The sequence below is a fragment of the Somniosus microcephalus genome, chromosome 7 (genome assembly GCF_052327205.1).
Source record: "Somniosus microcephalus isolate GS21.2 chromosome 7, FLI_Smic_1.0, whole genome shotgun sequence".
Classification (NCBI taxonomy): domain Eukaryota; kingdom Metazoa; phylum Chordata; class Chondrichthyes; order Squaliformes; family Somniosidae; genus Somniosus; species Somniosus microcephalus.
The window spans coordinates 213,053,076-213,074,677 of NC_140993.1; the positions used below are offsets into that span (position 1 = coordinate 213,053,076).

At 46.3% G+C, this 21,602-nt stretch overlaps 1 protein-coding gene across 1 annotated transcript in view; it reads left to right on the plus strand.

Annotated features, from left to right (window-relative positions):
- Positions 1 to 21,602, plus strand: part of zfpm2a (zinc finger protein, FOG family member 2a) — a 986,033-nt gene that overhangs the window by 491,076 nt on the left and 473,355 nt on the right. Inside the window, exon 4 of the mRNA XM_085993394.1 lies at positions 7,149 to 7,270. Within this exon, the coding sequence (XP_085849520.1) occupies positions 7,149 to 7,270 (122 nt within the window). The remainder of the gene's footprint in view (positions 1 to 7,148; positions 7,271 to 21,602) is intronic.

The window sequence follows — 21,602 nt, forward strand, 5'->3', positions numbered from 1 at the left end:
TTAGCTGGATCTTGTAAGTGAATGGTAGAACTCCAAATCCTTTGAACACATCCTGGAAATTACTCACTACAGAATCCACTGAGTCACCTGGTCTGCTTATGGCACAGTTTATACGGTAGACTCTCTTGACCAGTTCTAAGTCCTCACAAGCTTTGTCACCCAGTAGTGAATCAAGTCCTTCAGCCACAACAGAAAACATGAGATGATGCACTTTGTCTTTGACTGTCACTTTAAGCCTGCATACACCTAAGCTATCTATTTTCTGTCCATTATAGCTCTACAGTAGTACTGACTTTTTCTGTATTTTGGGCTTTTCTTTCATATTGTTAATGTCACTCATACTGATTAAGTTTGCTTTTGCCCCAGTGTCTAGTTTCAAGGTAACTAATGCTCCATTTACCTGCAGTGGGACCATCCATTTGTCCTCTTTTACTGCATTAACTTTATGTTCAGCATTGTTTATTCCTGAGGGCTGCACATTTTCTGTATCCTTTTCGATATTGTCACATGACACCATTCCTACAAAAAATGTCTCACTTAAATCAGTGTCCTCAATCACATTGACTTGGACTTGTTGCCCTTTCTTTGTTTTTACTTTTGAAAAGCATTGTTTGGCAAAGTGATTCTTTCCATGACATTTTGTGCACATTTTTCCAAATGCTGGGCATTGTCTTAACTGGTGTTTGTAGCCACAACGTTTACAATTAAAAATTCCTTCCTCCCATTGCTTTTCATTTCTGTTCTGCCCATGTTTCTTCCCTTTGTAGGACACAGCACCGACAGCAGCACTTATTACAATCGTATCATTATTGATTTCACTGAATGTCTTCGCATGCTTTTGAGCTAGCTCACTGGCTTGGCATATTTTCACAGCATTTTCCAATGTTAGTTCGGTTTCTCTCAACAGACGTTCCCTGACCTTTTTATCATGAATACCAAACACAATTTGGACACGAATCATGGATGCTTTCAGCTCAGAGAAATTACATGTCTGTGCTTTCAGTTTCAGATCGGTCACAAAGCTATCAAAAGTCTCATTTTGCTGTTGTGTCCTTGAACGGAACATGTCCCTCTCATAGGTTTTGTTCTTTTTGGGAGAACAATGTGTATCAAATTTCTTTAGCACATCGTCTAATTTTTCTCTGTTCTCCTCTGGAGTAAATACAAATGTATTAAATACCTCTATCGCCTGTGGGCCTGCAACCGTAAGCAGCAACGCTATCTTCCTTGCATCTGGCTTCGTACCGTACCCGATGGCAGCAATGTAGAGTTCGAATTGTTGTTTGAAAGCCCGCCAATTGTAGTCGACATTTCCCGTGAGGTTCAAACCCTTCGGTGGCTTCAAAGTCTCCATGTCGCGTTTCACAATGTTTAGCAGATTTTCACAACTCCTGGTACCATGTTATGTTCATTAATAACTAGACATTCTTATTATGAACAGCTAGCTTCTAGCTAGTCATTTATTCAGTACACGTTCTCTAGGTACAGCATCTGTAGAGAATCAGCATGTGTACCTCTGTGTGCAGGCAGCCATCTTGACTGCTGCCTTGTGGGTAGCCTAGTGCATCATGGGTAGTGTAGTCTTAAACACATACAACTAAATATACAGCTCTATACAGCTCTATGGCTCCATCTAGTGTACCACTCTAGAATTACATGTTATTGATCATTACAGTGCTGGCTGCACACAGGAATCATTTAAAGGAGAAGGCAGCACCAATTTAACATGATCTCCAGGCCCGTTTTCAGGGGTTAGCCAATTTCTCGCCCATGCTCTTTTATTGAATTTTCCATTTCAAAGTGAATAGTGACAGTGTGAAATGTGATTCTGGCTCCAATTTGCAATCAGAATGGCTTGTACCTTTAAGATGATGACACTGCACCTGACTCAGAGGGACAGATTGCTGGTAATTTTCAGTTCGTGGATACGCAATGACATTTGTGGCACTATGAAGGGTTGTGAGCCATTGTGTTTCAAAGGCTACTGGTGCCAGGGACTGAAAGGGTGAACAGAAATGGAGCAACAGAATGAGGTCATCTTACTCAGTGTTCATATTTTCATTTATTATGTCGCAATGCGCTCCAGGGTTTTGCGTAATGCTGCCAAATGCACAAGGTTAGTTTACTACCTTAGAACTCTCTCTGAGCTTTTCGAAATTCTCTCTTTACATTCTATGGTCCCAACAAACCAAACATTGCATTTCTACTGTAATGGTGCATAGAAGCAGTGTGCTGCTAAAATTAAGTTGATTAAGTGTAGCAAAAGATAATTATAATGTTAGTACCTGTACTTCAGAATCCTCCTATTGTAAAAGCTGCAGGAGAGTATAATTTGGCAGTTATAAAGCACTATTGCAAGGCTGTGAGTATATATAAATACCCGTGCATTTGTGTGGGTGCGTGCCTGCGTACGTGTTTGTGTGTGTGCATGTTTACGTGTGTGTGACCGCGGGCATGGGTGTGCATGTGTGTGTGCATGTGCATATGTGCAGGCATGGGTGCGTGTGTGTGCTTGCATGGGTGTGTGCGCGCATGTGTGCATCCATGTTTATGTGTGCGGGCGTATGTGTGTGTGTGCGGGTGTGTGTGTTCAGGTGTGTGGGTGCGTGTGGGTGTGGGTGCGGGTGCGTGTGTGTGTGGGTGCGTGCAGGTGTGGGTGTGTTGTTACCTGCCCGACACTTCGGGTTTTGTGCTGGGCTCTATTATTGTAGGCACCTGTTTTCCTGATGGTTAGAAGGAAGGCATGGGTATTTAGCCATCCAAGGTATCTGCTTTCCTGGCACTCATCTCTACTGATAGTGCTGGGGAATAGCACATTTTTTCATCCTTGCACACTGTGACATCAACCATTTCAAGGTCAGCTGTATCATAACACAGATAAAATGCAGTTTGGAGCACTCCTTATGCTTGCCCAACAAGTAATAGCTTAATTCTAATCTCCACAGAGACTCTCTCTCTTTGCCTCTCATAGAGTCATAGAGTCATAGAGTTTTACAGCACAGAAAGAGGCCCTTCGGCCCATCGTGTCTGCGCCGCCCATCCATCCCTGTCCAGTCTAATCCCATTTTCCAGCATTTGGTCCATAGCCTTGTATGCAATGGCATTTCAAGTGCTCATCCAAATGCTTCTTGAATGTTGTGAGGGTTCCTGCCTCCACCACCCTTTCAGGCATTGAGTTCCACATTCCAACCACCCTCTGGGTGAAAAAGTTCCTCCTCAAATCCCCTCTAAATCTCCTGCCCCTTACCCTGAATCTATGCCCCCTTGTTATTGACCCCCCCACTAAGGGGAAAAGTTCCTCTTTATCTACCCTATCTATGCCCCTCATTATTTTGTACACCTCAATCAGGTCCCCCCTCAGCCTTCTCTGCTCCAAGGAAAACAACTCCAGCCTGTCCAGCCTCTCTTCATAGCTGAGGCGCTCCATCCCAGGTAACATCCTGGTGAATCTTCTCTGCACCCTCTCCAAAGCAATCACATCCTTCCTATAGTGAGGCGACCAGAACTGCACACAGTACTCCAGCTGTGGCCTCACCAGCGTTTTGTACAGCTCCATCATAACCTCCCTGCTCTTATATTCTATGCCTCGGCTAATGAAGGCAAGTATCCCATATGCCTTTTTAACCACCTTATCTACCTGCTCCGCTGCCTTCAGGGATCTATGTACATGTACACCAAGGTCCCTCTGACCCTCTGTACTTCCTAGGGTCCTACCACTCATTGTGTATTCCCTTGCCTTATTTGTCCGTCCAAAATGCATCACCTCGCACTTTTCAGGGTTAAATTCCATTTGCCACTTTTCCGCCCATCTGACCAACCCGTTTATATCGTCCTGTAGCCGGAGGCTTTCCTCCTCGCAATTTACCACCCCACCAATTTTCGTGTCATCTGCGAACTTACTGATCATACCTTTTACATTTTCATCCAAATCATTTATGTAGATCACAAACAATAAGGGACCCAGCACCGATCCCTGAGGTACCCCACTGGACACAGGCTTCCAGTCACAAAAGCAACCTTCGACCATCACCCTCTGCCTCCTGCCACTCAGCCAGTTTAGGATCCAACGCGCCAAGGCACCCTGGATCCCATGGGCTCTTACCTTCTTGACCAGTCTCCTATGCGGGACTCTCCCTCCCTTTGTCTCATAAACACCATTGTACGAATTCCCCGCAGTTAATCCTTTGATTTCACCCAGTAGAACTGCCCAATTACAATTTGTGCCACATTGCAGGAAGTTTTGTGATGTTGGGAAGTGCGATGCAAATGTCCAAGTTCATTTCACTTCAGATATGCTAATAGTTTTATCAGTGAATATTAGTAAAGCACTACAGTAATGATGTATTGTGGGATGAACCTGTGTGATATGGCCACGATAGCACTATGGGATAGGTTTTCCTATCCCTGCACCTGGCGCAGTGAGTACAGGAAAATCTGGTGAGAAGAAGCACGTGTCAGTAAAGGAGCCTGCTCAATTTTTCATCCGTTAATTTAAACAGACAGAAAATAGGCATGCTATATTTTGGGTATAAGAATGAGGAGAGGTAATATAAACTAAAGAGTACAATTTTAAAGTGGGTAGAGGAACAAAGAGATCTGGGGTTTCACATATCGAAATATTTGAAGGTAGCAGGATAAATTAATAAAGCTATTAAAAAGCATATGGCATCCTTGGATTTATTAATAGAGGCATAAAGTACAAAAGCAAGGAAGTTATGCTAAACCTTTATAAATCAGTGGTTAGGCCTCAGCTAGAGCATTGTGTCAAATTCTGGGCACCACACTTTAGGAAGGATATCAAGGCCTTGGAGAGGGTGCAGAGGAGATTTACCAGAATTATACTAGGGATGAAGGACTTCAGTTATGTGGAGAGACTGGAGAAGCTGGGATTGTTCTCCTTAGAGCAGAGAAGGCTGAGGGGAGATTTGGTAGAGTTGTTCAAAATCTTGAAGGGTTTTGATAGAGTAAATAAGGAGAAACTGTTTCCACTAGCAGGAGGGTTGGTAACGAGAGGACACAAATTTAAGATAATTGACAAAAGGACCAGTGGGGAGATGAGGAGAATTTGTTTATCCTAGTGTTCCCTCCCACCTGTAGTCATATTAAAAAAAGATAGAAAACCCAAGGCCAATTCATGGGGAAAAAATCTGTGAACTTCCTCTCCAACCCCCTAAGGCGATCGAAATCAAATTCTAGGAGATCTCAATGACCATTTCTCCAGGGTTTCTGCTGAAGTTACAACATGAGATTGGGAGAAATGGAACCCTCTGGTCTGACAATGGAGAATGGAAAGCCCAATCAGCAAGACTGGAGTTGTATTGCTGGCCGTCCCTGACTGTGACTTTTCCTCTGTCTAGCACATTTACATACATGGACAGAGCTGTCCTCCTCGGCAGCTATTTTTTAATATTTAGAAACAGTCACTTTCTTACAACAGTGAAAAGTCTTGGTGCTAGGTTTGAAAAGTACCAATGTGGTCCAACTGATCACCTGAGCTTTTTTTAAACCTGCCTTCATATCAGCCCATAGGAAGCCCAAAAGAGTGTTTTTGAACGCCTAAAAATGTTTTGCATCAGTGCAAAAGTGGAAGCACAATAGGAACCTAAAAAAACTGAGGCTGCGATTTTATCGATCAATGCGGCTTGGGAGCGGGTCAGCTGGTTTCCGGGTTCCAGTCCCGCCCCCAACTTCATCCGGCCCATAGACGTGATTTTATGTCAATTGGCCTTGTTAAGTCAGCCCTACGGGCTTGCCGGCCAAGTAAGAAGAAGCTGGTCAGATGACGTCATTTGATGACACGTCATCTGCCAGTTTTCTTAAAGGGACCACGCACCATTTTTCTTTGACAGCTCATTTCTCAGTGTCTGACAGCATTGAGATGCTGCAAACACTGACAATTACTGTTCACAGGTGAGTTCTTGCACCCAGGCTCTCCAGTGACTCCCTCCTTAGGCTAGAACAGATGGCAGCTGCAAGTTACAGAAGCGATCTGTCACTGGTGAGAGAGGTTCTCCCAATGAGGTGGGACTACACATACAATTCAAAACTTGTTACCTACAGAAAAGTCTAACTGAATTAAAAATGATTTTCCCAACATTTTCTTACCTCTGAAACTCACCAGTGCACCATTGGATCCTTCACATCACTTCTGCAGCTGTCATCAATTCAGAAACATTACAGCAGACTCATAACATGCCACACTTACCTGGCGTGGTGTCCGGACGTCGGGAAGTCCGAAGTAGAATTGTCAAAATTGCAAAAGAGCCTGTTAACAACCTTTAACAGGCAGTTAAGTGGCTATAATCCCCTTCCCGCCACTAGGTGTCGGGTCCATGTGCAAATCGGGGACCCGACACTTTGGAAGATTGATTGAATGCAAGTTGACAGCAGGTTTCCTGCCCGCTGTCAATCTTTACAATTTTCGGGCACCTCCAAACCCGCCCCCTGAGTGCCGGCAAAATTATAGCCTGTGTGTTTCATTTTTAGCCAGATTCCAGTGATTATGAAACTAAATTTTAATTTGACTCAATTATCCAAATTTTCCAAAAATGAGTGCTGAATAAATCTGCCTGATAATATGACTAATTCCCAAGATAAATAGCATTCTCTATTGCATGTCTTTTCGTTTTCCATGATGTTTATCCTTATGGCCTTCCTGAGTATGTTTGGCCAATTGTATTGCATATTGGGGCTGACTTGTACTTTGGACGTACTGCACGGAACTGAATCGAGCCTGCTCAGATTCACTTTATGTTGAACCTTCAATTGTTTTTCCGAGGGTTTTGAAAAACCCTAAAGGACAAATTGAAAACCCAAGAAGGAAACTAAGCAACAAGTACTTTATTAGATAAAATGGTTGGTAGAGTTGCTACCTAGTTGATTTTTCACCAGCCCTATTGGATTTTGAAGTTGTCATTGGTTGACAACTTTAAACAACAAATATTGTGGCTTTTTTAATATTCCGTGTTGAAATCTTCAACATGCAATATGAAAAACCAACCAATGAAATTCCAATTAAAACTGGCAACAGGTAACAATTTTGTAAAGCCAACTGGGCCTGTGAAAAAGTAGCCAGGTGGTGACCCTGTAGCAGTTTTACCACATGTCCTGCTGCCACTTTAACAGTGAGCCATTTTCTTTTACTCCAGGTGAGCTTGAGATATTCCAGAAAAATGGAGAGCGAAGAATTCGCAGTCGACAACAAATACCTGGTGGGACTACGTGGGGACCTTTTGACGGCAGTATAGGAGTGACTGACAGCAGATCTTTGGTATGTTACTGTTCCAGTTGTGTAGAGTCTAACACATCTCGTTATTTTTATGCAATAGCACCAGGCCAGGATTTATAAAAACCTTACTATTTGTTGTTTTATTGAGATCCATGTTAAAATGCTAGTTATTATATGGAGCTGTTTATATGAAATTATTATAAAGTGACAAAATTTGTGATGATGAATTTCTTATTCAAACAATTCTCCGCATAAAGTGGAGGTCCGTTGTTAAGACTAGAAAATTAGTCATTGTTTGTCAACATCATTCCTTGATTCGGTCAATAAACTAGTTGTTGATTTGTTGATTAAAAGAAAATTGAATGTCTCCTTCCCTCTCCTAAATGGCTCAGGGTGCAAAGTGTGGTGCTGATTAGCACTGACCAGCAAGGTTCCAGGTTCACTCCCTTGATGTGTTGAGTTTTCTGATTGTAGCTGGCAGCGTGGTAGGGACACTACTATCCTGAGAAATTCAAGATGCCTTAGTAAATATGATAAATATTTTTATTGTGATAAATTAATTGGTCTAGAAATCCGATAACGGGAAAACGGTCGGTGTCACCACGGGACGAGGGTAACACCCGCCATTAAAAAGGAGCCCAGGCAGCACTGTTATTTTGGTGCTGCCTGCTGATTTAGATGACCGGAGCACAGAACCTACAGTGCAATGCACTTTTGCAGGCGGTTCTCTCAGCAGGAGGCCCAATGTAGCGTGGCCGTAGCATCCCTGGAGCAAGGCAACGTTGTCTTGAAGCTAGCCTGTCATTTTAGAAAGCAGTCTCGAGCCCTTAAAGGGGAACTGTCTTCTAAAATGAAAACATTAAAATTATTTTAAAATAGGCAGTTTTTAGCCCTTAGAGCTCAACTGCCTTCTGAAAAAAAAACATTAAAAATAATTATAAAATGACAATCTTCAGCTCTTAAAGCTGAACTGCCTTCTGCACATAAAAAAATGGTAAAAGTGCTTCAGCATTAACACAAATGGCTCAACAGGCCAGGGAAGGGGCACCCAGGGTCTCGCATGCAGCACTCCAGCTTTGCGCAGCGGTTGAACAGTGGTAGAGAGATCCTCTACCCACAGGAGCCAGTATGCCCTCCAGAAAGAACAATGTGGGACCAGATCACCAGCAGTGTCGTCCCCAGGACCCGGCTCCAGTTCCCAAAGAAGCGTCATGACCTCAGATCAGTGGTCAAGGTCAGTGAATGCATCTTCAAAAGCCATCTCCTACTAACTGCACCATTAGCCTCTCCTCTCTCACCCTGCCATCACTCACCTACTTACAATCTGCACCAATCATGAGGCACATCTCACATTCCTAGCTTCACTTCACCCCCTTGGAGGAGATGGAGTTGGCCATTCTTGGCAGGGGCATGGCTGAGCTCTTGGTCAGCGGCGGGGCTGAAAGGATACAAAATGCTGGTATCCTCATACGTTATCCTCCTTTTCACATCCCACTTTCCCCTCATCCCACAATTTCTTCTGATGTTCAAGCAGCGCATGGTGTAAGCATGCAGCTCTTGCTTTCCTGCCCTCCCCTCACCACAGCCCTACCCTTGTGCCTTCCTCATTTCACACACCCAACAAATCTAGCCTGTCCAACCAGTGGTTGACCAAGAAGAGGGAGAGGACAGTGAACAAGATGAAACACCGTCACTCGATTTCACACTCCCAGCCACCAGGTCGTCCTGCAAGGACATCTGCAGTGTCCCCCACTGAAAGTCAGCAGCCTTCCAACAGCCATGCTGCAGCCACTGGGGTAGCACTCTGTGACATCAGTAGGATAGGGAAAGGCACACACAAGACAATCACTAAGGGAATGCACAAGGGTGATTAGTTGTTTTCTTGGTGTCATATTGGAGGCATATATGTATAAAGTTGGATTGGAAAGTTTGCTTTGTGATGGCTTTTATTTCATCATTGTGGCCAATAGGACGCTGTGATGGTCAGTAACAGAGGGATGGTAAGGTGTAGGACTAATGTTGAAAGGGGAATTGGGGTTGTAGTCACTGGTACCGCAAGAAGATGATTCAATTCCGGATATCCCAGCCAGAAGGGGCTGTCTTGCTTGCATCCTTCCTTCTGCTTCCTCCTCTTCTGCTTCTTCCTCTTCTGCATCTTCCTCTTCTGCATCTTCCTGTTCCCTCTGCGAGCAGCTTGTCCCCTTTGCTGCCTCTGCTTCATCTCCATGTGCCCCCCAGGACAGTCAGCAAGTGGTCTTCTCAGAGGCAAAATACTGCAGTGCTGGAAATCTGAGATAAAAGCAGAAAATGCTGGAAATACTCAGCAGTTCAGGCAGCACCTCACGCTGAAACATTAACTCTGTTTATCTCTCTATGGATGCTGCCTGACCTGCTGAATATTTCCAGCATTTTCTGCCTTCTCAGAGGCCTTCCTTTACCATTAAAAGCTTTGCAAGTGTCCAGCAGCACTCTCTGCACTCCCTGCACACTTTAACAACATTTAAATGTATTTCACCAAGCCATAACTTCAAAAAAATACAAAAAAAAGTCCAAAAGCTGAAATCCAAACTTACTTGAAAGATGTTTGTGTCCCTTTAAGAAGTGCTGACAGCATCTCTGCAGGACTGCTTCACGCACATTTTTCTGTGCGTACTTAGGACAAGACGTTAAAGCGTGTGAGAACATCCAAAAGAGCAGTCGTGGCGTCATATCAGGCGTTGCATGCCAATTGACGTCATGATCTGCTCATTTAAATTTGAGAGGCCAGCGCTGGCAACGGAGCGTGGTGGCCCTCACCAAAATGGCGGCTGCCATGTCCTGCGCCAGAACAAGGCGGCCGCCACTTTTTCAACACAGTCGGCCTTAACTGCTGACGCTACACTGGGGAATTTCTAGGCCATTGCCTTACCTTCTGTGTTTTAAAATGAACAATTTAGTGTAGGGTTTTAAACCATCACCTGTGTATATTGTATTAAAACAAAACACAGAAAATGCTGGAAATACTCAGCAGGTCAGGCAGCATCTGTGGAGAGAGAAACAGTTAACGTTTCAGGTTGATACCTGAGGCTTGCGTTCTGACGAAGGATCATCGATCTGAAATGTTAACTCTGTTTCTCTCTCCACAAATGCTGCCTGACTTGCTAAGTGTTTCCAGCATTTTCTGTTGTTATTTCATATTTCCAACATCCGCAGTATTTTCCTGCTGGCCTCGTAGCTCAGCTGTCTTCAGTGGACAAGTTGCACTGCTTTGAGGCCAGACTTGTGCTCTGCAGCTGCACAGTACCCCCTCACCTGGAAGAAAGGTGTGAGGTGATACATTTTGGTAGGAAGAATAAGGAGAGGCAATATAAACTAAATAGTATAATTGTAAAGGGGGTGCAGGAACAGAGAGACCTGGGGGTGTATGTACATAAATCTTTGAAGATGGCAGGACAAGATGAGAAGGCTATTAAAAAAGTATATGGGATCCTTGGCTTTATTAAAAGAGGAATAGAGTACAAATTATGCTCAGCCTTTATAAAACATTGGTTAGGCATTAGCTGGAGTATTGTGTTCAATCCTAGGCACCAAACTTTAGGGAGGATGTCAAGGCCTTGGAGAGGGTGCAGAGGAGATTTACTAGAATGGTACCAGGGATGAGGGACTTTATCTTATGTGGAGAGACTAGAGAAGCTGGGGTTGTTCTCCTTAGTGCAGAGAAGATTAAGAGAAGATTTCATAGAGGTCTTCAAAATCATAAATGGTTTTGATAGAGTAAATAAGGAGAAACTGTTCCCAGCAGTGTTGGTAACCAGAGGACACAGATTTAAGGTGATTGGCAAAAGAACCAGCGGCCACATGAGGAAACATTTTTTTACACAGCGATTTGTTGTGATCTGGAATGCACTGCCTGAAAGGGTGGTGCAAGCAGATTCAATAGTAACATTTCAAAGAGAATTGGATAAATACTTGAGGGAAAAAAAATTACAGGGCTATGTAGAAAGAGCAGGGCTGTGGTATTAATTGGATAGCTCTACCAAAGAACTGACACAAGCATGAATGGCCGAGTAGCCTTTTAAAAAAAAAATGTTTTATTCGTTTATGGGATGTGGGCGTCGCTGGCAAGGCCAGCATTTATTGCCCATCCCTAATTGCCCTTGAGAAGGTGGTGGTGAGCCACCTTCTTGAACCGCTGCAGTCCGTGTGGTGAAGGTACTCCCACAGTGTTGTTAGGGAGGGAGTTCCAGGATTTTGATCCAGCGACGATGAAGGATATACTTCTGAGTCAGGATGGTGTGTGACTTGGAGGGGAACTTGGAGCTGGTGGTGTTTCCATGCGCCCGCTGCCCTTATCCTTCTAGGTGGAAGAGGTCGCGGGCTTGGGAGGTGCTGCCAAAGAAGCCTTGGCGAGTTGCTGCAGTGCATCTTGTAGATGGTACACACTGCAGACACAGTACGCCAGTGGTGGAGGGAGTGAATGGTTAAGGTGGTGGATAGAAACATAGAAGATAGGAGCAGGAGTAGGCCATTCGGCCCTTCGAGCCTGCTCCGCCATTCAATGAGATCATGGCTGATCATCCAAATTCAGTACCCTGTCCCTGCCTTCTCCCCATAGCCCTTGATCCCTTTAGACTTAAGAAATATATCCAACTCCTTCTTGAATATATTTAATGAACTGGCCTCCATTGCCCTCTGTGGCAAAGAATTCCACAGGTTCACCACTCTCTGGGTGAAGAAATTCCTCCTCATTTCAGTCCTAAATGGCCTACCCCTTATCCTTAGACTATAACCCCTGGTTCTGGACTCCCCGGCCATCGGAAACATCCTTCCTGCATCTAGTCTGTCCAGGCCTGACAGAATTTTATAGGTTTCGATGAGATCCCCTCTCAATCTTCTAAACTCCAGTGAGTATAAGCCCAATCGACACAATTTCTCCTCATACGTCATTCCTGCCATCCCAGGTATCAGCCTGGTGAATCTTCGCTGCACTCCTTCCATGGCAAGAACGTCCTTCCTCAGATAAGGCGACCAAAACTGCACACAATACTCCAGGTGTGGTCTCACCAAGGCCCTGTACAACTGCAGCAAGACATCCTTGTTCCTGTACTCGAACCCTCTCGCTACGAAGGCCAACATACCATTTGCCTTCTTAACCGCCTGCTGCACCTGCAAGCTTACCTTCAGTGACTGGTGCACAAGAACACCCAGGTCTCTTTGCACTTCCCCTTCTCCCAATCTATTGCCATTCAAATAATAATCTGCCTTCCTGTTTTTGCCACCAAAGTGGATAACCTCACATTTATCCACATTATAGTGCATTTGCCATGTTTCTGCCCAATCACCCAACCTGTCCAAATCGTACTGGAGTTTCACGACATCCTCCTCATAGCATACCCTCCCACCCAGCTTTGTGTCGTCTGCAAATTTGGAGATATTACATCCAATTCCCTCGTCCAGATCATTAATATATATTGTGAACAGCTGGGTCCTAGGACCGATCCTTGCGGTACCCCACTCGTCACAGCCTGCCACTCGGAAAACGACCCGTTTATTCCAACTCTTTGCTTTCTATCCGCCAACCAGTTCTCTATCCAAGTCAATACCTTGTCCCCAATCCCATGTGCCTTAATTTTGCACGCTAATCTCTTACGCGGGACCTTATCGAAAGTCTTCTGAAAGTCCAAATACACCACATCCACTGGTTCTCCCTTATCTATTTTACCAGTTACATCCTCAAAAAATTCCAGTAGATTAGTCCAGCATGGTTTACCTTTAGTAAATCCATGTTGACTTTGTCCGATCCTGTCACTGCTTTCCAAATGCTCTGCTATTACATCTTTTATGATAGACTCTAACATTTTCCCCACTACCAATGTCAGGCTTACCGGTCTATAATTACCCGCTTTTTTTCTACCACCTTTTTTGAATAGTGGGGTAACATTAGCTACCCTCCAATCCATGGGTACTGTTCCAGAGTCTATCGAGTTCTAGAAGATGACCAGCAATGCATCTACTATTTCTAGGGCCACTTCCTTAAGTACCCTAGGATGTAGATTATCAGGCCCTGGGGATTTATCGGCCTTCAGTCCCATCAATTTTCCTAACACCATTTCCCTACAAATACTGATTTCTTTCAGTTCCACCCTTTCAGCAGACCCTATGTTCCCCGGCATCTCTGGGAGGTTATTTGTGTCCTCCTTTGTGAAGGCAGAACCAAAATATGTATTTTTTTAAAAATTCATTGATGGGATGTGGGCGTCGCTGGCTAGGCCTGCATTTAGTGCCCATCCCTAATTGCCCTTGAGAAGATGGTGGTGAGCCGCCTTCTTGAACCGCTGGGAGGACTCGTAAAAATCAACATTTCATTGTGCAGTACACACGTCTTCTGCATATATGACAAATAAAATTGAATTGAATTGAATTGCAGTCCATATGGTGTAGGTACACCCACAATGCTGTTAGGAAGGGAGTTCCAGGATTTTGGCCCAGCGACAGTGAAGGAACGGCAACACAGGTCCAAGTCAGAATGGTGTGTGTTTTGGTGGGGAACTTGTAGGTGGTGATGTTCCCATGCGTCTGCTGTCCTTGTCCTTCTAAGTGGTAGAGGTCGCGGGTTTGGAAGGTGCTGTTGAAAGAGCTTTGGCGAGTTGCTGCAGTGCACCTTGTAGATGGTACACACTGCAGCCACAGTGCGCCGGTGGTGGAGGGAGTGAATGTTGAAGGTGGTGGATGGAGTGCCAATCAAGCGGGCTGCTTTATCCTGAATGGTGTCGAGCTTCTTGAGTGTTGTTGGAGCTGCACTCATCCAGGCAAGTGGAGAGTATTCCATCACACTCCTGACTTGTGCCTTGTAGATGGTGGAAAGGCTTTGGGGAGTCAGGAGGTGAGACACTCGCCGCAGAATTCCCAGCCTCTGGCCTGCTCTTCTAGCCACAGTATTTATATGGCTGGTCCAGTTCAGTTTCTGATCAATGGTAACCACCAGGATGTTGATGGTGGGGGATTCAGCGATGGTAATGCCATTGAATATCAAGGGGAGATGGTTAGAGTCTCGCTTGTTGGAGATGGTCATTGCCTGGCACTTGTGTGGTGCAAATGTTACTTGCCACTTGTCAGCCCAAGCCTGAATGTTGTCCAGGTCTTGCTGCATATGGACACGGACTGCGTCAGTGTCTGACGAGTCTTGAATGGTGCTGAACAGTGTGCAATCATCAGCGAACATCCCCACTTCTGACCTTATGATGGAGGGAAGGTCATTGATGAAACAGCTGAAGATGGTTGGGCCTAGGACACTGCCCTGAGGAACTCCTGCAGTGATGTCATGTGATTGAGATGAATGACCTCCAACAACCACAGCCAACTTCCTTTGTGCTAGGTATGATTCCAACCAATGGAGAGTTTTCCCCTTGCTTCCCATTGACTTCAGTTTTGCTAGGGCTCCTTGATGCCACACTCGATCAAATGCTGCCTTGATGTCAAGAGCAGTCACTCTCACAGAATCACAGAATCACAGAAACCCCACAGTGCAGATAGAGGCCATTTCGGCCCATCGAGCCTGCCCCGACACATATCCCACCCGATCCCCGTAACCCCGACACCAACACATATCCCACCCTATCCCCGTAACCCCACGTATTTAATCCCCCTAACACTAAGGGTCAATTTATCATAGCCAATCAACCTAACCCGCACATCTTTGGACTGTGGGAGGAAACCGGAGCACCCGGAGGAAACCCACGCAAACACGGGGAGAATGTGCAAACTCCACACAGACAGTCACCCGAGGCCGGATTCGAACCCGGGTCCCTGGCGCTGTGAGGCAACAGTGCTAACCACTATGCCACCGTGCTTCTCACCTCACCTCTTGAGTTCAGCTCTTTTGTCCATGTTTGGACCAAGGCTGTAATGAGGTCAGGAGCTGAGTGGCCCTGGCGGAACCCAAACTGGGCGTCAGTTAGCAGGTTATTGCTGAGTAAGTGCCGCTTGATAGCACTGTCGACGACACCTTCCATCACTTTGCTGATGATTGAGAGTAGACTGATGGGACGGTAATTGGCTGGGTCGGATTTGTCCTGCTTTTAGTAGACAGGACATACTTGGGCAATTTTCCACATTGCCGGGTAGATGCCAGTGTTGTAGCTGTACTGGAACAGCTTGGCTAGGGGCGCAGCTAGTTCTGGAGCACAAATTTTCAGTACTATTGCCGGAATGTTGTCAGGGCCCAAAGACTTTGCAGTATCCAATGTCTTCAGCTGTTTCTTGACATCACGTGGAGTGAATTGAATGGGCTGAAGACTGGCATCTGTGATGCTGGGGACCTCAGGAGGAGGCCGAGGTGGATCATCCACTCAGCACTTCTGGCTGAAGATAGTTGCAAATGCTTCAGCCTTGTCTTTTGCACTCACGTACTGGGCTCCACCATCATTGAGGATGGGGATATTTTTGGAGCCTCCTCCTCCTGTTATCTGTTTAATTGTGCACCACCACTCACGACTGGATGTGGCGGGACTGCAGAGCTTTGATTTGATCCGATGGTTGTGAGATCGCTTAGCTCTGTCTATCGCATGTTGCTTCCGTTGTTTGGCATGCAAGTAGTCCTGTGTTGTAGCCTCACCAGGTTGACACCTCATTTTTCGGTATGCCTGGTGCTGTTCCCGGCATGCTCTCCTGCACTCTTCGTTAAACCAGGGTTGATCTCCCGGCTTGATGGTAATGGTAGAGTGAGAGATATGCCGGGCCATGAGGTTACAGATTATGGTTGAATACAATTCTGCTGCTGCTGATGGCCCACAGCGCCTCATGGATGCCCAGTTTTGAGTTGCCAGATCTATTCGAAATCTGTCCCATTTAGCTCGGTGGTAGTGCCACACAACACGGTGGAGGGTATCCTCAACATGAAGACGGGACATCATCTCCACAAGGACTAGTTGGTCTGCCATTTCTTTGTTCACCATTATAAATTCCCCTGATTCTGACTGCAAGGGACCTACGCTTGACTTCACCAATCTTTTTCTCTTCACATATCTATAAAAGCTTTCACAGTCAGTTTTTATGTTCCCTGCAAGCTTACTCTCATATTCTATTTTCCCTTTCTTAATTAATCCCTTTGTCCTCCTTTGTTGAATCCTAAACTGCTCCCAATCCTCAGGATTATTGCTTTTTCAGGCCAATTTATATGTCTTCTCCTTGGATCTTATGCTATCCCTAATTTCCCTTGTTAGCCACGGTTGAGTCACCTTTTTTGTTTTATTTTTATGCCAAACCAAGATGAACAAATTCTGCAGTTCATCCATTCGGTCTTTGAATGTTTGCCATTGCCTATCCACTGTCAACCCTTTGAGTGACATTCCCCAATCAATCCTACCCAACTCGCTCCTCAGACCATCGTAGTTTCCTTTATTTAAAGCTAGGACCCTAGTCTCTGAGTCAACTACTTCATTCTCCATCTTAATGAAGAATTCAATCATATTATGATCGCTCCGACCCAAGGGGCCTCGTACAACAAGATTGCTAATTAATCCTTTCCCGTTACATAATACCCAGTCTAAGATGGCCTGATCTCTGGTTGGTTCCTCGACATATTGGTCCAGGAAACCATCCCGTAAACACTCCAGGAATTCCTCCAACACAGTATTGTTACTAATTTGGTTAGTCCAATCTATATGTAGATTAAAGTCACCCATGATGACTGCTATGCCCTTATTGCACGCTTCTTTAATTTCCCTTTTAATGCCATCCCCAACCTCCACCTTACTGTTTGGAGGTCTATATACCACTCCCACTAACGTTTTCTGCCCCTTAGTATTTCTCAATTCTACCCATACAGATTCCACATCATCAGAGTTAATATCCTTCCTTACAATTGTGTTAATCCCTTCTTTAACCAGTAATGCTACCCCACCTCCCTTTCCTTTTTGCCTATCTTTCCTGAATATCGAATTCCCCAGGATGTTGAGTTCCCAGCCTTGGCCATCCTTGAGCCACGTTTCCGTAATCCCAACCAAATCATATTCGTTTACCTCTATTTGTGCAGCCAATTCATCCACCTTATTACGAATGCTCCTCGCATTAAGACACAAAGCCTTCAGGCTTGTTTTTTTAACGCTCTTAGACCTATTAGAATTATTATTTACTGTGGCCATGTTTGATTTAAACCGTTGATTTCTCTGACTGCTACTTTTGTTTTTGTCCTTCCTATCTTTTGCTTTTATCCTTGTTTCCCTTTCCTCTGTCTCCCTGCTCAGGTTCCCAACCCCCTGCCATTTTAGTTTAAACCCTCCCCCAGAGCACTAGCAAACACTCCCCCTAGGACATTGGTTCCAGCCCTGCCCAGGTGCAAACCGTCCGGTTTGAACTGGTCCCACCTCCCCCAGAACCGGTTCCAATGTCCCAGGAACTTGAATCCCTCCCCCTTGTACCATTCCTCTAGCCACGTATTCATCTGAAATATCCTTCTATTTCTACTCTGACTAGCACGTGGCACTGGTAGCAATCCTGAGATTACTACCTTTGAGGTCCTATTTTTTAATTTACCTCCTAACTCCCTATATTCCGCTTTTAGGACCTCATCCCGCTTTTTACCTATATCGTTGGTGCCTATATGCACCACGACAACTGGCTGTTCACCCTCCCCTTCCAAGATGTTCTGCAGCCGCTCTGAGACATCCTTGACCCTTGCACCAGGGAGGCAGCACACCATCCTGGAGTCTCGTTTGCGGCCGCAGAAACGCCTATCTATTCCCCTTACAATAGAATCCCCTATCACTATAGCTCTCCCCCTCTTTTTCCTCCTGTCCTGTGCAGCAGAGCCACCCCTGGTGCCAGGAAGTTGGCTGCTGTTGCCTTCCTCTGGTAAGCCATCCCCCCCAACAGTACTCAAAGTGGTGTATCTGTTTGAGAGGGGAATGTGCACAGGGGACCCCTGCACTACCTGCCTGTGCCTAGTACTCTGTCTGTTGGTCACCCATTCCCTTTCTGCCTGTCCAACCTTTGCCTGCGGTGTGACCAACTGATCAAACGTGCTAGTCACGACCTCCTCAGCCTCGCGAATGGTCCAGTATGAATCCAATCGCAGCTCCAGCGCCGCAATGCGGTCTGCCAGTAGCTGCAGCTGAACACACTTCCTGCACACATAGGTGTCAGGGACACAGGAAGTGTCCCTGAGTTCCCACATAGTGCAGGAGGAGCATACCACGGGGCTGAGCTCTCCTGCCATTACTTACCCTTTAATTTATTGCAATTAAATTAAATCAAATCAATCCCATCAATTACACTACCGTTAAATAGTATATTTAAGGGCCCTGGTTTATAAACAGTCCCCGCTACACCACTGAGACTTTAGAAACTATAAACCACAGAGTTAAAGTTTATAAAGAGAGAAATACTCAGCAACCAATCACTTACCTACTTTCTGGTGAGGTCACACTTCGATTACTTTTCACTTCTTTCCCTCTGAGATTGGAGATTGGTGAGGCCTACCTGGTCTCTGGAGCCTTTTTATAGTCGCCGCTCCACGATTCCCACTGAGATTTCTCCCGCTGACGCTCTGAAGCCTACCTGGTCTCTTGGAGCCTTTTGTACTGCCGCCGGTCTGCGATTCCCGCCGAGATTTCACTCGCTGACGCTCTGAGGCCTACCTGGTCTGTTGGAGCCTTTTGCACTGCCGCCGCTCCACGATTCACACCGAGATTTCGCCCGCTGACGCTCTGAGGCCTACCTGGTCTCTTGGAGCCTTTTGTACTGCTGCCGCTCCGCGATTCCCGCCGAGATTTTGCCCGCTGGGGTGCCAATCAAGCGGGCTGCTTTATCCTGGATGGTGGCAAGCTTCTTGAGTGTTGTTGGAGCTGCACTCATCCAGGCAAGTGGAGAGTATTCCATCACACTCCTTACTTGTGCCTTGTAGATAGTGGAAAGGCTTTGGGGAGTCAGGAGGTGAGACACTCGCCACAGAATACCTAGCCTCTGACCTGCTCTTGTTGCCACAGTATTTATGTGGCTGGTCAATGGTGACCCCCCCAGGATGTTGATGGTGGGGGATTCGGCAACGGCAATGCCGTTGAATGTCATGGGAAGGTGGTTAGACTCTCGCTTGTTGGAGATAGTCATTGCTTGGCACTTCTGTGGTGCGAATGTTACCTGCTACTTATCAGCCCAAGCCTGAGCCTCTTTCTGTGCTGTATCATTCTATGATTCTATGAATAGCTTCCAGGAGCAGTCCCACCTCAAAGAAATGCACTTCCTGTCAGGCCATCATGGAGTATCATTGTGTCCCAAACGGCTGTATTTTCTGCCAACAAAGTGTCGACCAATATACAACTGCACAGACAACACAGGTAAGTGGGAGGTGGGCGGGGTGGGGTGGGGTGTTGTAATTGGACACACTCAGCCAGCACTCTGCCTGGAATGTGTAATTTGATCCAGTTAGTGGCAGTCAGGCTATTGACATGCAATACTGCATTGAAGCTCTTTGTAGTCCTATTATATTCATGCTCTATGGAGCCACTGCCATTCTGTGGGGCAGCGCCTCAGCAAACCCAGCCATCTGATGGAGTACAGACTGCTGGACTGGTGTGACACCTTGCAAGCCCCTTGCCACACTGGTAAATGCAGCCATGATAGCAGCAGTCTGAGCTTCCGTGGCAGCAAGCTGAGCCTGCATGAGAGCAGTCAGAGCTTGCATGGCAGAAGCCTGAGCTGCCACTGCAGCACTCAGACATTGGGTGTTTCTGCTTGTGCTACAATGGAAGCTGAGACTTAGGCCATCAGACACTGCATCATGGGTGGGTCCACAAGTGCGCTAATGGAGTTGCCCATCACTTACATGTTGGAAATCATGGGCTCCAAACTCTGCGCAAAGCCCTGTGCAAGGTTGATGCCGGACTCCTCCATGCTACTTGACATTGCAGTGAGGCTTTCTGGCAGGCCTGTCAATGCACCAAGCATTTCATTGTGCATACCCATCAGCATTCTTTTGTAGCCTTCCCCATCAAAGTCCTCATCTGAGTCTGCTGCATCAGAACTAGTGTGCAACCTCGCCCTCCGGGAGCTGACACCTGCGCTACCCTTTCCCTCTGCTCTGGCTGCAGCCCACTCGTGCCCAGTGACTCACCACGTGCAGATCCCACCTCTAAGCTACTTTCTAAAGTCCGCGCAGTGCCAGTATCTAAGCTGGTGGCTGTGAGTGTCAGATCGAGTGTCGGTGTTTCTTCTTCATCATCACTTTCCTCTTCCTCTTGCACCACTGGCTGGCCAGGTTGAATTTCTTCGATCTCTGAAATGAGAAAGGCACAAGGGTAGGGTTGTGGTGACTGGGTGGGGTGGGGGAGGGGGGCGCGGCGGCAGTGGGAGGGAGCAAGAGATGCATGCTTACACCTTGTGCAGCTTGTAAATCTGAAGAGATTGTGGGATGAGGGGGGATGGAGGGGGATGATGTGAGAAGGATGATTACGTATTCTTTCGACACCGCCGCTGGTCACAGGCTCAGTGACACCCCTCCCAATTATGGCCAGCACTGTCTCCTCCATGGGGGTCAGGTTCTGCAGGCACGCCTGTCCCTCACCAGTTAGGTCCTGCTGACGCCGGTTGTGAGCCACCTTTTCCTGCAGTGAGTGTGGTGCAATGTGTGAGGGTGATATGCCTGTCATGGTTGAATAGCTGATGGTGTGTGCAAGTTATGAGATGTGGGTGTGAGGCTTGCAGCAGTGGTATGTGTGAGGTTGAGGTGAAGCTATGAATGTGAGGTATGAGTCATGCTTGATAGATATTGTTGGTGGGTGAGTGATGGGTGGTGCGTTGAGCAGTGGCTGAGGCTAGTGATGCAGATGGTGGGATACGGCAGTTGAGGTCATTAAACCTCTTCCGGCACTGCGTCCAGGTCCTCGGAGCTAAACTGCTGGCGTTCACTACAGCGGCTATCTGCTCTCATTGGACTACGCACATTTGCCTGAAGGGCCTCCTGGGCCTGCTGTGGAAACAACACCTCTCTCCTCGAGTTGACCTCTTACACCAAGGCCTCCAGTGCTGCATCCGAGACCCTTGGTGCGCGCTCTCCCCCCTGTTGTGACATAATTGTTGATTTATCCTCCTCTCACTGTCTTCCCCAGCCAGTTCAATGAGCTGTTGCAGGCAAAATGCACCAGCCCTTTAAGAGATGCAGTCTGCCTTTAAGAAGTGGAGACTAGGTTTATTTATAGCTAGCCTTGCACAAACCTGGGCCCCCTGCTGAGCGTTGAACCACTCAGCAGCAAGTTCAGTGCTGGGCTCAATCATGCTAATCAGCAGGCAGAATGAAGTTTGTGTACTGCCTGCAGTGCTTTGAACAGGTTCGGGGGCAAATGAATTTCTAGACCACAGTGTTAACTGTCCCGAATTCAGACAGAGTACAGTGCCAACAGTC